A 13,709-nucleotide genomic window follows, 5' to 3' on the forward strand; every position below is an offset into this window, starting at 1 on the left:
TTCTTATTGTTTTTAGAGTGTTGAAAAGAGTAATGCTGCTCTGTTTGTTTGTTTATTTCTTTGGAAACCGTGATGCATTTGGTTTTGAGGGTTCTTTGAATAGAAAGTTTAAAAGAACATAATTTATTTGAAATGGAAATCTTTTGAAACATTACACGTCTCTTTCTTTAAATTTCTAGTAAAATTTCCTTGTATCTTTGCTGAAATGTTTTTTAAATTTTTTATGCAGCCCCTAAATGTTTGAATGGTAATAGACTTAAAATAGGATCATTTTCCAACTCCCCTAGAGTTTATCATTTTCGAATCCATTCGTTGGGTCTGGCGGTAGCACTTTTAGCTGTACCTTAGCACAGATCATTGAATCTGATTAGACCATTAGCATCTAACTCAAAAATGACCAAAGAGTTTCGATTATTTTACCTTTTTAAAACTTGACTCTTCTGTAGTTACATCATGTACAGAGACCGATGGAAAATGAAAAGTTGCGAGTATAGTTAGCCTAGAAAATCAAAACTTTAAATTTTCCATCGGGGGATGCTAACAGTCTAATCAGATTCAATGATCTATGCTTAGCTAAGTAGAAAGTGCTACCGCCAGACCGAAAATCATCTGAATGGATTCGAATTTCAAAAACGGTAAAACTCAGCTGTTTATCTTTTAACTTTGATCTCTCTTTTTAACCAAAATCAAATCATTATAGCTGCTGCAAACCCTCACTGCTCAGTTAAACAGCTGACGTGGATCCAGGGCTCTTCATTATGCAGCTAAACCATGCAAAACCAGTCACACAGGTCTCACCTTAGTTCCTCATCAGCTCCCTCCCACCACAACAGATTTTCCACTATTTATCTGTGGCCTTTATTACGGTGTCCTTCAAGCCAAACAGAGAGCTCAGACTCTGAGATAATGAATAAATGACCCTGGCAAACTTGCAGCTGATTGTATTGACTCTGATGAGAAGTTCATTACGGTGGCAGGAAATGCATTGGAACAACTGACAAAGCAGTCAGGCTCGCATGATGACAGGATGAGGTGTGGAGTGGCATGCATGCTAAACACACCAAAGAGAGTTTCGTGTCTTGTTAATGGTTTTCCTCCTTGGCTGTTATTAGACATTCTGTCACTGCTCCTTCATGCAGTATCAGCTTTTATGGTTCAAAGATCATACCGGTTTCAGCTGATTGATTTGTCCGTTAAAGCTTCGTCATGCATGCTAATTCCTTTTGTGTTATGCATATTTGTGAGAAATCTAGAATGAGGGTTAATAATAGGGAGATTAAAAAATTAGACATACAAAAATGTCACTGAGTGAAAGATGATGCAGTGTCATTTATCTTGTCTGCTTATGTTGTTGTTAAGGCTTTGAGATGTGGCATCCAAGGCTGTCTTCCATCAGACATGCCATCTATGTTTTTCTGTCATCATTTAGAACAGGGTTTCCCATAAGGGGCTTTGCGAGTTGATGAAAAGCTAATGATTAATTATGATGTAAAACAAAGAAATGGGGCTGCACAATAATTGACATAGCTTCGTGTGATTAACAAATCAAAAGATGCAAATGTATTAAATAACTCTATAATCTATAGTCAGTTTCAGACACAGCACATTTATTACTATAATTATAATTTACAACCAAAATACATCATATATTAAGAAATATTAGATCAATATTACATCTTTGTTTTTATAATTATAGTTTAAACAACAACAACAATAATAGTATTTTTTTAATTGTACAGACAATGAAATAGGAATGAGGTCCAATTTTGTTTCTTCAGAATGTCTTCTTTTGTGTTCCACAAGAAAGACAAATAGAGAGCCATACATTTTTGGGATGAAACTCAAGTAAATGATTTAAGGGTGAGCTATGCTTAAATAATGGATTTTAAGTGTGAGAAACCCATAAAGAGTTTTTCAGAACCCTTTTTCTGATACTGTACATTCATCGTACATTCTTCAGAATTCCCATCACTTCAGTGCACTCATTTTCTATGCCAGTTTTTCTGGACTCACAGGAAATGGTTGATGAGCAAGTTTCTTAGTCAATAATTCAGCATTTCTCTGAGGAACCAGTTTTGATTAATCCATGTGAAAATCTCTGTGAATAACTGAGTTCTTTACAGAAGCGTATTAGTATTTTATTTCCAATTTATGTCAAAGGGATAGTTCACCACAAAGAATGAATTTTCCATCATTAATTACTCGCCCTCATGTCCTTCCAAACCTGTAAGACCTTCATGGTTCTTCAAAACACAAATTAAGGTGTTTTTGATTAAATCTGAGAGCTTTCTGATCCTGCAGCATCTACCACATTCAAGGCCCAGAAAGTTAGTAAGGACATCATTAAAATAGTCCACGTGTCATCAGTGCTTCAACCTTAATGTTATGAAGCTACGAGAATCCTAAAACAAATGTATGGTTGAAGACCTCTTTACTGAAGACACCATTAACAATCTGTGTAGTGTGTAAGAGACACTCCCAGTTGATTCTGATCATGTGTTAGCATGTTGCTAAGCTAATATTATTTTATTTGCATACGTAAGGTTTCTTAGATGACGGTATGTAATGAAACCGCATTCATGTCATTAGAAGATCCAGTCTTTTTATGATGTCAGTTGTTATGATGTCATAATTTGTGCTCAGGCAACTATAAAGAATGATTTAGCCACTACAAGCTGTTAAAACTCTAATCATATCCCTAATCTTATAATCTGCCAATCATGCATTCTTTCCACAACAAGTTAAAGAAACATTACAGGCATATTTGACTGGACACTGTGGGTGTGTTTTGATGGGGATTTGCTCTTTGTGTGCCTGTGCTTTTAAAAATAGGACATGTTCAGCACTGGAGCACAAAGTGATATTAATTAATTAATTGTATGAAAGGGGGCCAGTGTTTGTCCCCAACCTAAAACAGAGGTAGGACCAAATAGACTCTATTGTTTCATTGGGCTTCACCCTTCCTGAGCCTATAGTGTGGTTCTTTGCTATCACTGTATTGGTAATGAGGCATTTGTTCATTCACCATGTTCTCCGTTTATGTCACGTGACATATGATTTTACCACATACAGTCTGCTTTTTCCAGCATTCATGACCATGGCCATATCAACCTCATCATTTGAAATCGCCACAAAAGTAGTAATAAAGTCAGTATTTTTAGTATGTTTAGACTAGAAAATTAGTTTTTCTAGCTGTAATTCTACATTGTGGTAAATATTGTCTATCAAACATTATACACACATTTTATTTTAAAGGCACAATACGTAATGTTTTCTTCATAAAATATCCAAAAACAACTTGCACAGCGTGAATTATTTCATGCAGTTGTGTACTTACATTATCCCAAAAGTTCCCAATAGGGCTGGGATAAACGATTATTTTTTAAACGATTAATCTAACAATTCATTTTTTCAGGCCGATTCGATTTTGATTATCTCCCTATTAATTGACTACTAACAATTTATACATGTTGATTTCCATATCTGAATGAAAAAAAACATGAATTACTTAACATTGCAATATATGTTTATTGCTCTTAAAAATACAAAATAAAAGATTTTGCGTCGACGCCATCGACCTCGACGCGTTGTCCCAGCCCTAGTTCCCAACCATTTCTAAATTCAATCACTAATTTTAAAATGATAAATACATTTAGAAGAGTATTAATGCTTTCCTGACTTAATGTGTTTTCCATGCACACAGATTTAATTATTAGCGTGTATTGCATAAATTGTTGCGACACTAGTTTTGATATGCATTATTGATATGTATTTGATATGCATCCTGAACCAGAAATTGGTTTTCTTTAAAGCATCACAATTATTTAAACAAATGTTTGTCATGTATCATTACTGTAATTTTCAATTATGTTAATTAACCCTATTACCGTGATGTTGCTCTAAAAACACTGCTGTAATGCTATTCCCTTAATGAGCTGACACAGATGATATTTTGTTTAAAAGTCTTCACTGTACAGTAAGTACAACCCTGTAACTGTTGTTACTTCCTTGATTAATGTCGAAAAACACCCAGGCCTCCAATCACAATCCTCCGCTGTGGCTGTCATCATATACTCCAAATGTTTTGTCATCAGAGAATCATTAACAAGCCAAATAAGCGGATGGTGTTGCACAGCTCCATGTGGCCTACTCTACTCAAACACCTCTATATCAGGGCAACTGAGAAACTAATGACGTCAAAGCATCATATTTCAGTTCATTCATTTTGCTTTCTGTACACACGCCCATCTGTGGAGCTCCTGTATGTACCTAAAGCTTTCAAAAGGATAATTAAAACAGTGTTATTGCAGCATGCATGTCTTCATGGGATAAGGTACATTTGCTTATCACACCTCTCCCAGATTCCTCGTACTCCCGTCGAGTGTCTGTGGTTTGTGTTTTGAATATTCTTGAATGGGCAGGTTTCTAGTATTTTTCAATTGAATTTTGTTCTTCATATAACAGTTAATAATAATAATAGGTCAGTTTTTATCTGTATCAACAATTCTAGATTGCCCAGGTATAAACCTAGCAGTTAAGTCATTATTATTTTGTGTCCAGCACAAGGGTTTAGTCAAAGGTAGTTTCCAGGACACAAATGAGGTCCAAGCACAAATCTAAACCACAGGCGTCCTTAATTATGATCCTGTTCAGGTTTGTAGGGTTTTATTTTTTTTACAAAGGTCACTACATACGTACTTTAGCCCCAAAGTGGCATTTTTGATAAGATTAAAACCCATATTTCTGAGAATTTATCTAACTATTGTGTGTACTTATCTGTGTGAGAAGGCACACATGAAACCAGCATTATCAGCCAGTGTGGCTAAACCTAACCTTGTCTTGACTTTTTGAAGCACATTATGCACTTACAAAATTATTATTATTATTTTTTAATTAAATGTAAAACAATAACCATATTCTGTTTAAATCTTTTTTTTTTATTAAACGGTATACCTTTTTAAATTAAGGGTTAATAGGATTTAAAAAATATTTTTGAAAGTTATTTTATGCTCACCAAGGCTGTGTTTAATGGATCAAAAATACAATAAAAACAATACTATAGTGATTTTATTACAATAAAATAAATTAATTTCCTCCTGTTTACTGGTTTATTATAATTTAAAATGTATCTATGTTATTGCAAAGCTGCATTTTCAATCTTAATGTCATATGATCTTTCAGAAATGTTTCTAATTTGCTGATTTTATTATGCTCAAGAAATGTTTCTTATTATTATCAAAACTTAAACTTTTCTGCTGCTTGATATTTTTGTGCATTTTTTTCTGGATTATTTGATGAATGGAAAGAACAGAACAGCAAAAGAACAGCATTAATTTGAAAGTTGCGCTTGGTCTCTTTATTCTTAAAAATAAATACCACTAGTTTTTTAATTATTTAATGTGCGCTGTCATTCATACATTTTTTAAGAAGTTGACTAAATCATCTTACACTCACAGAATTAACCTTTTCTCTTGAAATTATAAATACCTATGCCAGTGTCTAGCAAATTGTTACTCGTTGGTTGCTAACACTGTACCCTTAAGGGGACAGCTTACATGTTTTCCACTTCCCGAAAATTATGCAGTGCTCCAAAAAGTTTAAGATGAGTCCGTACCATCAGCTCTTATTATCGTCAAGCTACTTGTGTCTCTTGATCCCCTTTGAACGCTGCACTGAAACAATAAAACATGGAGTGACGTGAGTTGGCTGCAAAGCCAGACAGGACCCCTGCTGTTAGATCGAAATGTCTGTTTCCGCTGTGTCTCGGTGAATCTCACTGTTCGCTCCCATTTTTTTCCTTTTTATTTCTGCCTGAAGCACAGCACAGACTCCTAAAAGGCAGACTGTCTCTGTTCAGTACATCCCGACATTTCACTCATCTCCGTTAAAGTACGTCCCCATTGTGTCAGACTAGATCAGATGAACTGGATATACACCATGCACTTTTTTGTCCTTTTTTGTCCCAGAATGTATGATGATCCCAGTAAGATCTTGGCATTCAGTCAGGCTGCAGGTGTGACTTGTAGAAATGAAGGCTTTGCTAGTTGTCATATATCTTTGTTTAAAATCAGGTATGAACAAGAATAACAAAAATCACCTCCTTTCCGTGCATACAACTTATTTAAGTCCTTCAGGGATGCACGTGCTTTTTGCAACTAACGCCATGTGAAAGTGTCACATGGGTAATCTATCAAAGAGCAGCCCACTCAGATTCAGCACCTGATTCAGTAGTATCTTGAGTATCTCACTCCGCCTCTGACTAGGACTGAAAATACTGTGGTCACCTGGGAAGTCTCTGATGTGGAGAGACTTCAGTGGACAACACTGTGCAAAGTTCAGGCGTTTACAGGAAGGACTGAGTTGTCTTTTCCGTATTGTACACAATTGAGGGCAACTTCTGTTTGTGAGACAATAAACCAAACCTTTTTTATATTTCCTAATCCTATTATAATTTAATAACACTGTTAAATGTAATCTTACACCCTGAAGTCAATTTGGTGTCAGACAGCGTTTTGAAACGGATGCAGTGCTATAGGTAAAGTGACAACTGAACATTTTGTCATCAGTTACTCACCCTTATGTTGTTTTAAACCTGTGTGACTTTCCTCTGTGGAGCACAAAAGAAGATATTTTGAAGAAAGTTGGAAAACAAACCATTTTGGTGACCGCACGTACATTATTCAGAATATGTTTTTTTATGTTGCACAGAAGAAAGTAAGTCATACAATTTTGGAACGACCCAAGGAAGACCAAGTTCTCTTTTTTGGTTCAAATATCCCTGCTGTTGTTCCAATGTGAGACTTTAAAACAGCGTTTAACTGGTTGCTGCTTAATTTGAGAGCATGATTTATTAGTTAAGAATCTATTAAAGCTCATCATACAGAGTTGTGGTGGATTAAGCCACTGAATGTGCTTCTAATAAACTTGCAGCTCTTTAAGCGGCTTATTCACCAGAGTGTGTTTCCTGGATTTTTTTGAAGGTCAAGAGCTGCGTTCTTTACACACAGATCGCCAGCGGAAACTATCTAACCGCCTTCAGGAGAGATAACAGCACTCTCTCATTACATCCTCTTAGCCTTCAGCTTGATTTCAGTTTATCACCTACACACAAATGTTTAGACACAAGACAATATGGTTTATTATTTAGCGGTATATATTTTTGTTTGATTCATGAGGATCTCACTTTCTTTAATATCTTGGCTAACTCTTAGGGTAACAGGAAGGAATCCATCTACATTAGTCTTTTTCTGGGTAATGCAGACCTCTCTCTGTGTCATGATGACTAGTTGTCCAGCAGCTACTTATATATATTAACTCAAAGACTATTTGCTAGAATACTACTTGAGTACATCCAGCAGTTGATTCAGACATATCAGATTGTCTCATTTTTCAGGGCAGACAACCTCAAACACATACGCATCCCATTTGAGTAATTTTCTTCTCTAAATAACATGGAGCAGCATTTTATCTGAAGGATACGCCAAATTCTGCAAACATAGTTTGTCTACATCCTGCTGCGGTACTGATTTATCTCTGTTAACTTTTCTGCCTGTACTGCTGATCCTCCAGTTATATACAGAGTCTGCTGATAAAAGCATTGGAGTTCTTCTGTATTCAGCTTTATTCAGTTTTGCCAGTTCCTCACTGGGAAGATGAATGACCACTTGGGTTGTTGTCTTCTTACATAAGCAAAACCATGATTGTATGTTCATATTACACTGACACAGATGTGTTGCTTTCATATGTGTTGATTGAGCTTATGGTGGGATATCAGAGGTTTCTTTTATTTCAAGGTGGTTTTTATCTGTGTTTCAGTACACCCGGGTTTGGATCCCTGACCCAGAAGAGGTTTGGAAGGCTGCTGAAATCATCAAGGATTTTAAGGAGGGTGACACAGTGCTTCATCTCCAATTAGAAGATGAATCGGTAAGCAAAAAACCCTCCCCTTTATCTTTCACCAACAAATCTTGCATTCACTGTAACGACTTGTTTTATTGTTAAATTTAAAACAAAAAAATGCCGGTGGGAAAAAAAGAATATTAGGAGGTAATTATTTTTTGTCATTGTGGGAAATTGTTCAAACAATAAACATTGAAACGGTTTATGTTTAGAATAATTTTCATATTAAAATCAAAATTCTGGGTCTAGGACAACCTAGAAAAAAAAAAGAAGTGTTTGAAATAGTTATATTTGACTTATATTTGAAAAGTAGCCAAAAAAAAAGGTGCGTCTAGTAGACAAAATTGGCACAAAGAAAAATTTTATTATTATTTTCTCCTCTGACTACAAAACAAAAAATCTCAATCATGACACAGCAATTGTGTACTAAACCAGATCCTAACACTTCCTGCATTAGTTTGAGTTTCACCGTACTGAGGAAAGTGTGTCTTATGAATCAGTAATCATGTTTTGGTGTCTAAGAAGTGCAGGCCCTGAGAGGAAAGGTTGTACGCCATATTCTCGAGTGTATTATCAAAAAACAATGTTGGGGAAACCTAAATAAACCAGTAGATGAAATAAAGATCAGCATAACTTATTGAAGCTCTTGTGCCTGTAATGCATTACTAACACTCTCAGTTGGCCAAAAGACACTTTGTGACTCTTGAAGCCCATGGAGTTACTTGACATTGTGGTTTGAATCCCATCAATCTCTAATATACTGTTTCTTCTTAATGGCATTACTGTCTCCATTCCTAGACGTTAGAATATTCAATTGGTCCCAAACACAATGCACTTCCGTTTCTTCGGAATCCTGATATTCTGGTAGGAGAGAATGACCTCACGGCTCTCAGCTACCTCCACGAGCCTGCTGTGCTCCACAACCTCAAGGTCCGCTTCCTCGAGTCCAATCACATTTACACCTACTGCGGTAAGTCAGTGTGTGTGTGTGTGTGTGTGTGTGTGTGTGTTAAAGAGAATGGCTTTGAGATATTTGTAATTTTATATTTATTTGTGTTTATATTTGTCCTATTATGATCATAACTTGATAAATATATTTACATGGTTGGTTACTGGAAGTGTGCCTCGTTGGTAGTTCTTAAATCCAGATGTGAGATACACTTTTTATTTTCAGGAATTGTTACTTTTAAAAGTAATGCATTACAATATTGCGTTATTTCCTTATGAAGAAACATATTACGTTATTTAGTTACTTATTATTGAAAGTGATGCATTACGTTACTTTTGCGTTACTTTTTAAATCAGGGCTGGGCTTACTTGATAAAAGTTCTATTTTTGATAAATGTAAAAGCCTTTTCACACCAAAAGCCTCAGGCTGAAGGAAAATTAAATTCACGTCTGTACAGTAGAACACAGAAGAAGAAAGTTCAACACTCTTATTTCAGCAATAAAAAAAGAAGAAATGTTAGTTTATCTTATGTTATTTTTCTTATTGGTATGTTAAATTGCATCATCGAAGGTCAGCAGCAAATTAGTTAATAAAATTGGATTAAATGCATAAAGGATATTTGTATTATTTAACTATTGAAGCTTTGAGTCAAATTTTGAGTTGCTTTTAACTGTTTTTATTAATTTTGAGTAAAACTAAATCTGATTTTGATAACACTTTAGAATAAGGTTTCATTAGTTGATGTTAGTTAACTACTTTAGTTAACATGAACTAAGCAAGAACAATCCTTCTACAGCATTTATTAATCTTAGTTCATGTTCATTTCAACATTTACTAATGCATTATTCAAATCAAAAGTTGTGCTTGTTAACATTAGTTAATCCACTGTAAATTAACATGAACTAACAATGAATAACTGTATTTTCCTGAGCTAACATTAAAAAAGATTAATAAATACAGTAATAAATTAGGGATGGACGTTTTCCGCAAATATCACATTTGAATATTTGAGCTCACAAAAAAACGAATATTCGAATATTCGTTTATTTAAATTAAGTTTAATGAGACACGTTATTTTTCAGCAACATTTATTGTTTCCATCATTTTGAACAAGCTTACACACAATAAGCTTGAACATTACACATCGTGTTTTGTAGCTGAAAACCTTTAACAATGCATGCAAACAAACAAAAGTACAGATTAAAAGCAAAAAAAAAAAAAGTGAACAAAGAAAAACTGTAAAGCAGCCTGCAGCAATTAGACTATTGTAGAACGTAGCCTACACTTAACTTTGAAACTTTTAAAGCGCTTCGTGTTTTCGTTTCACCACTGAATGGGATACTCATCTGGGGAAATACATGGCTCCAGCAAGAACTGTTCCCACTCGTTTCGGCTGGACTCTGTAATCATTGCTGAAGAACTGGCTCAGCCTTTTCCGACGAGTGAGCATTGCATCCTCTTCATCGTTGGCGGCGGCTGCATCCGCACCACTCGCATCAATGAACTTTCTTACTTCTCTCATATTTTCATCATCGAGAAACCTGAGATGTTTGTGCCGAGGGTCTAGGGCAGATGTGAGAAGAGGAGTTTTCACTGCATTCTCCAAGTTAGCGGTGTTTATTCGTTGCTTTAGAGATGCCGCAACAATGTTCTTGAAATCGGTCACTTTCTGTGATTCTCCACTGCATATTTAAAGTTATTTAGAAGACCGCAGTTCTTAGGGGCCATTCACATATCGCGTCTTTTGCGCGCTCATGTTCGTTATTTCCAATGTAGGGTATGTAGCTTCCATAATGGCAGCGACGCGGTGCGACACGCCTGTTTTTTCCAGGTGTGTCCGCACCGCATCGAGTTAAAAACATCTCAACTTTTCAGAATGCCACAAGCGCACCGTAGGTCATGTGACAAGAACTAAACAATCAGCTTCATCCTTTCCCGTAACAGCTTTGAAAGCTCAGCCAAGATGAAGGAACAGCTGATCATAGCTGTATATGGATTGCCATTTTGAATTAAATTTAGTAGCAGAGCTACTGAAAGTGATTTTTTTGTGCTGGAAATCCATTTATCCTTTGCTGAGATTTCTCTGCTTCATGGAGAGAGCGCGTCATTGGCAAACGCCTCAGGAGCGCTTCTGCCCGAGTGTTTTGGAAAGAAGAAGAAAGCGGCATATCGTTTTCCACGCGTTTTTAGGCTCGATATGTGAACGGCCCCTTATTCATTCATTAATTATTTTTTGCTTGCATACATCTTCAAATATGCCGTGGAGAATCACAGAAAGTGACCAAATTAGGTTTTGTGAACTTTTTTTTTTTTCGAAATTCGAATATCATTTTTATTTATCGAATAATTAGAGCAGAACGAATATTTGAATGTTCGACTATCCGTGCACACCCCTGTAAGAAATGTATTGTTTATTGTTTGTTCATCTGAAGTAATACATTAAATAACATTAACTAATGGAACTTTATTCTAAGTAACCGGCGTTACTTATCTGAAAAAGTAAAAAGATATTTTCTTATTATATCTTATTATATTTTCTTAGCGTTACTTTACTACTTACTTACAAAAAGAAATTTGATTACGTAACTCGCGTTAGTTGTAATGCGTTACTCCAAACACTGGTGATGAATGTCCTAGTTTAATTGTAGTTTCACTCTTCATTGTAGTTACTATCTTGTGAGACAGATTTTGGTTTCTAAAGTGGGGTTCTCCGGGCTTCCTGCAAATTACTTCTCACTAACTGTAAATATGGTAATTGTGTATCCAGGGTCAACAGACTTTACTGGAGAGGAACAAAGACAGCATCTCTATTTAGTCAGCACTCATTACATTCAGGGTTTCTATTAGTTACGGTCCCTACGACAGCATGCCCTTGTTAAAAGGTTGTTGCATTTTGGGTTTACTTTTTATTTGTGGGTGTGTTACTTCTACTGAAAAGTTCTGAGGCAATCAAAAAGAGTGTAGGCTGTTTTACAGTGTATACACCTAGGCCATGGTCATACGGTCTCACAGATAGTTAATGTCTAAATGTTTGTCTTGTTTTATTGTTGGTTCCCTCTATTGTGTTTTGTAATGACTGAATGATTCCCATTATTGCCTCTGTCAGGTGTCGTCAGTGCCTGTTGCCTTATGATTCCTCTTTTATGTTTGCTCCTTTTTACTTTCACAGGCATGTGTCTGTTTTGTGTTCGCTCTTTGAAGATGACCCATCATGCATTAAACTCATTTTGCTTGTTGTGATATCATTCCAGTCTCCTGATATTTTAGTTGAGATTTCTGAGCGAATATATTTAATTAACTTGTTTATTTTATCAGTATCCGTCTGTTCCGTCTGATTTAATTGATGTGGTACCGTGGATCACCAGTACAGCACAGTTGTAGGAGTAAAGCTATATCAATCTCTCTTTTTAGGAATCGTTTTGGTGGCCATCAACCCATATGAGCAGCTTCAGATCTATGGAGAAGAAGTCATCAATGCATACAGCGGCCAGAACATGGGGGACATGGACCCTCATATATTTGCTGTGGCGGAGGAAGCGTACAAACAGATGGCCAGGTTTGTACTCATTTTATAATAGTCCTAAAAAAGTTAGAGATGCTATAAATCATTTTCTGACATCTTAATAGCTTCAAACACACCCCCTCTTTCAAAACCACTCCCAAGTCAACAAATCTAAAACATACAGTTCATTTCTGATTGTATAATTAAATGGAGGATTTTTTAAAGGCAGTTAATGCTTTTATTTATCAGTGATGCATTAAATGTATTAAAAGAGACAGAAATATATTTAAACTGTTACAAAAGTTTTTAGTTTCTCTTTTATTCTTAGAAAACTCTTTTTAGGTAAAAGCCATTCCAAATTCTTGGAATAAGCATTTCTCAAGAAAAGTTTAAGTTTTTAAAGCCTCGTTCAGACTGTAAACCCAAATGTAGGGCAGATCTGAATGAAATCCGATCATATTTAGATAGTCTGAAATGCAACAAACTACATGAAATCTGATCTGTGCAAATCACAGCAAACACTGTGTGGACAGTCAGTTATTCAAATCAGATTCAGTTCCGGATATACACAAAATCTGAAAAGTTCAGCTTGACTCAATAATGGATAGAGTGGGCAGATAATCACAGTGCACGCAACATCATTCTTCCAACCTTTGTATTTACATGTGGTTTTTTTTGTTTTGTTGCTTGAAACAAAAAAACAAAGCCATTTGCACATCAGGTTTAAGCTGGAGCTAAACATCCCACGCAGACACATCATGACTTACTAATGACTTGTGTAATGCTAAAGCTCTAAAATAACCTCAGGCAAAGAGGAGGGAAAGACAAGGCAAAGCTTGCGGTCCGACTTGTGTTGACATTTGATCGGTTTTCACATGCCAGATTCACTGAATGGACACTTCAATAATCAAAGCGGCTCTTTGCTGCGTTTGGGTTTTTCTGAGGTAGCTCTCCTGGGAAGTGTGTGTGTGTCTGGTGCATATAGACCAACCAGCAGCATCCGGTGGCGTTTAGATTGGAGGATTTTAACTGCATTTGTCAACTGCAATGAGGCTAGTCTACCACAAGGAAAAAGCCAATTTTAATGTTTATTTTATCTTTTCTCACCCTGTTTTTTGCTGTGCGCAGCAAAAAGTACTTGGTCTATTTATATTTATTTAACATTTGGTCATTTAAAATAAATATAAATTTCATTAATTTGAATGTGTAGTTGGTGCCACTTTATATCAGTTGGTCATAACTACTATGGACTTGCATTTAAATAATTAAAAACAATGCACTTATTGTGTACATAAATGTTTTTACATTGTACTTATATAAAAAAAAATCCTGAATTTAATTACATCTGTAATTAATTTC

The 13,709-nt window shown here is 35.6% G+C and overlaps 1 protein-coding gene across 3 annotated transcripts in view; it reads left to right on the forward strand.

The window, feature by feature from the left end:
- The window catches only part of LOC127986105 (unconventional myosin-Vb), a 54,633-nt gene that overhangs the window by 6,218 nt on the left and 34,706 nt on the right, over positions 1-13,709 (forward strand). For all 3 annotated transcript variants that reach the window (XM_052588322.1, XM_052588323.1, XM_052588321.1), the window contains exons 2-4: positions 7,816-7,926; positions 8,698-8,869; positions 12,260-12,404. In XM_052588322.1, the coding sequence (XP_052444282.1) occupies positions 7,816-7,926; positions 8,698-8,869; positions 12,260-12,404 (428 nt within the window). The remainder of the gene's footprint in view (positions 1-7,815; positions 7,927-8,697; positions 8,870-12,259; positions 12,405-13,709) is intronic.

This window comes from Carassius gibelio, chromosome B21 (genome assembly GCF_023724105.1).
Source record: "Carassius gibelio isolate Cgi1373 ecotype wild population from Czech Republic chromosome B21, carGib1.2-hapl.c, whole genome shotgun sequence".
In the NCBI taxonomy this organism is placed as follows: domain Eukaryota; kingdom Metazoa; phylum Chordata; class Actinopteri; order Cypriniformes; family Cyprinidae; genus Carassius; species Carassius gibelio.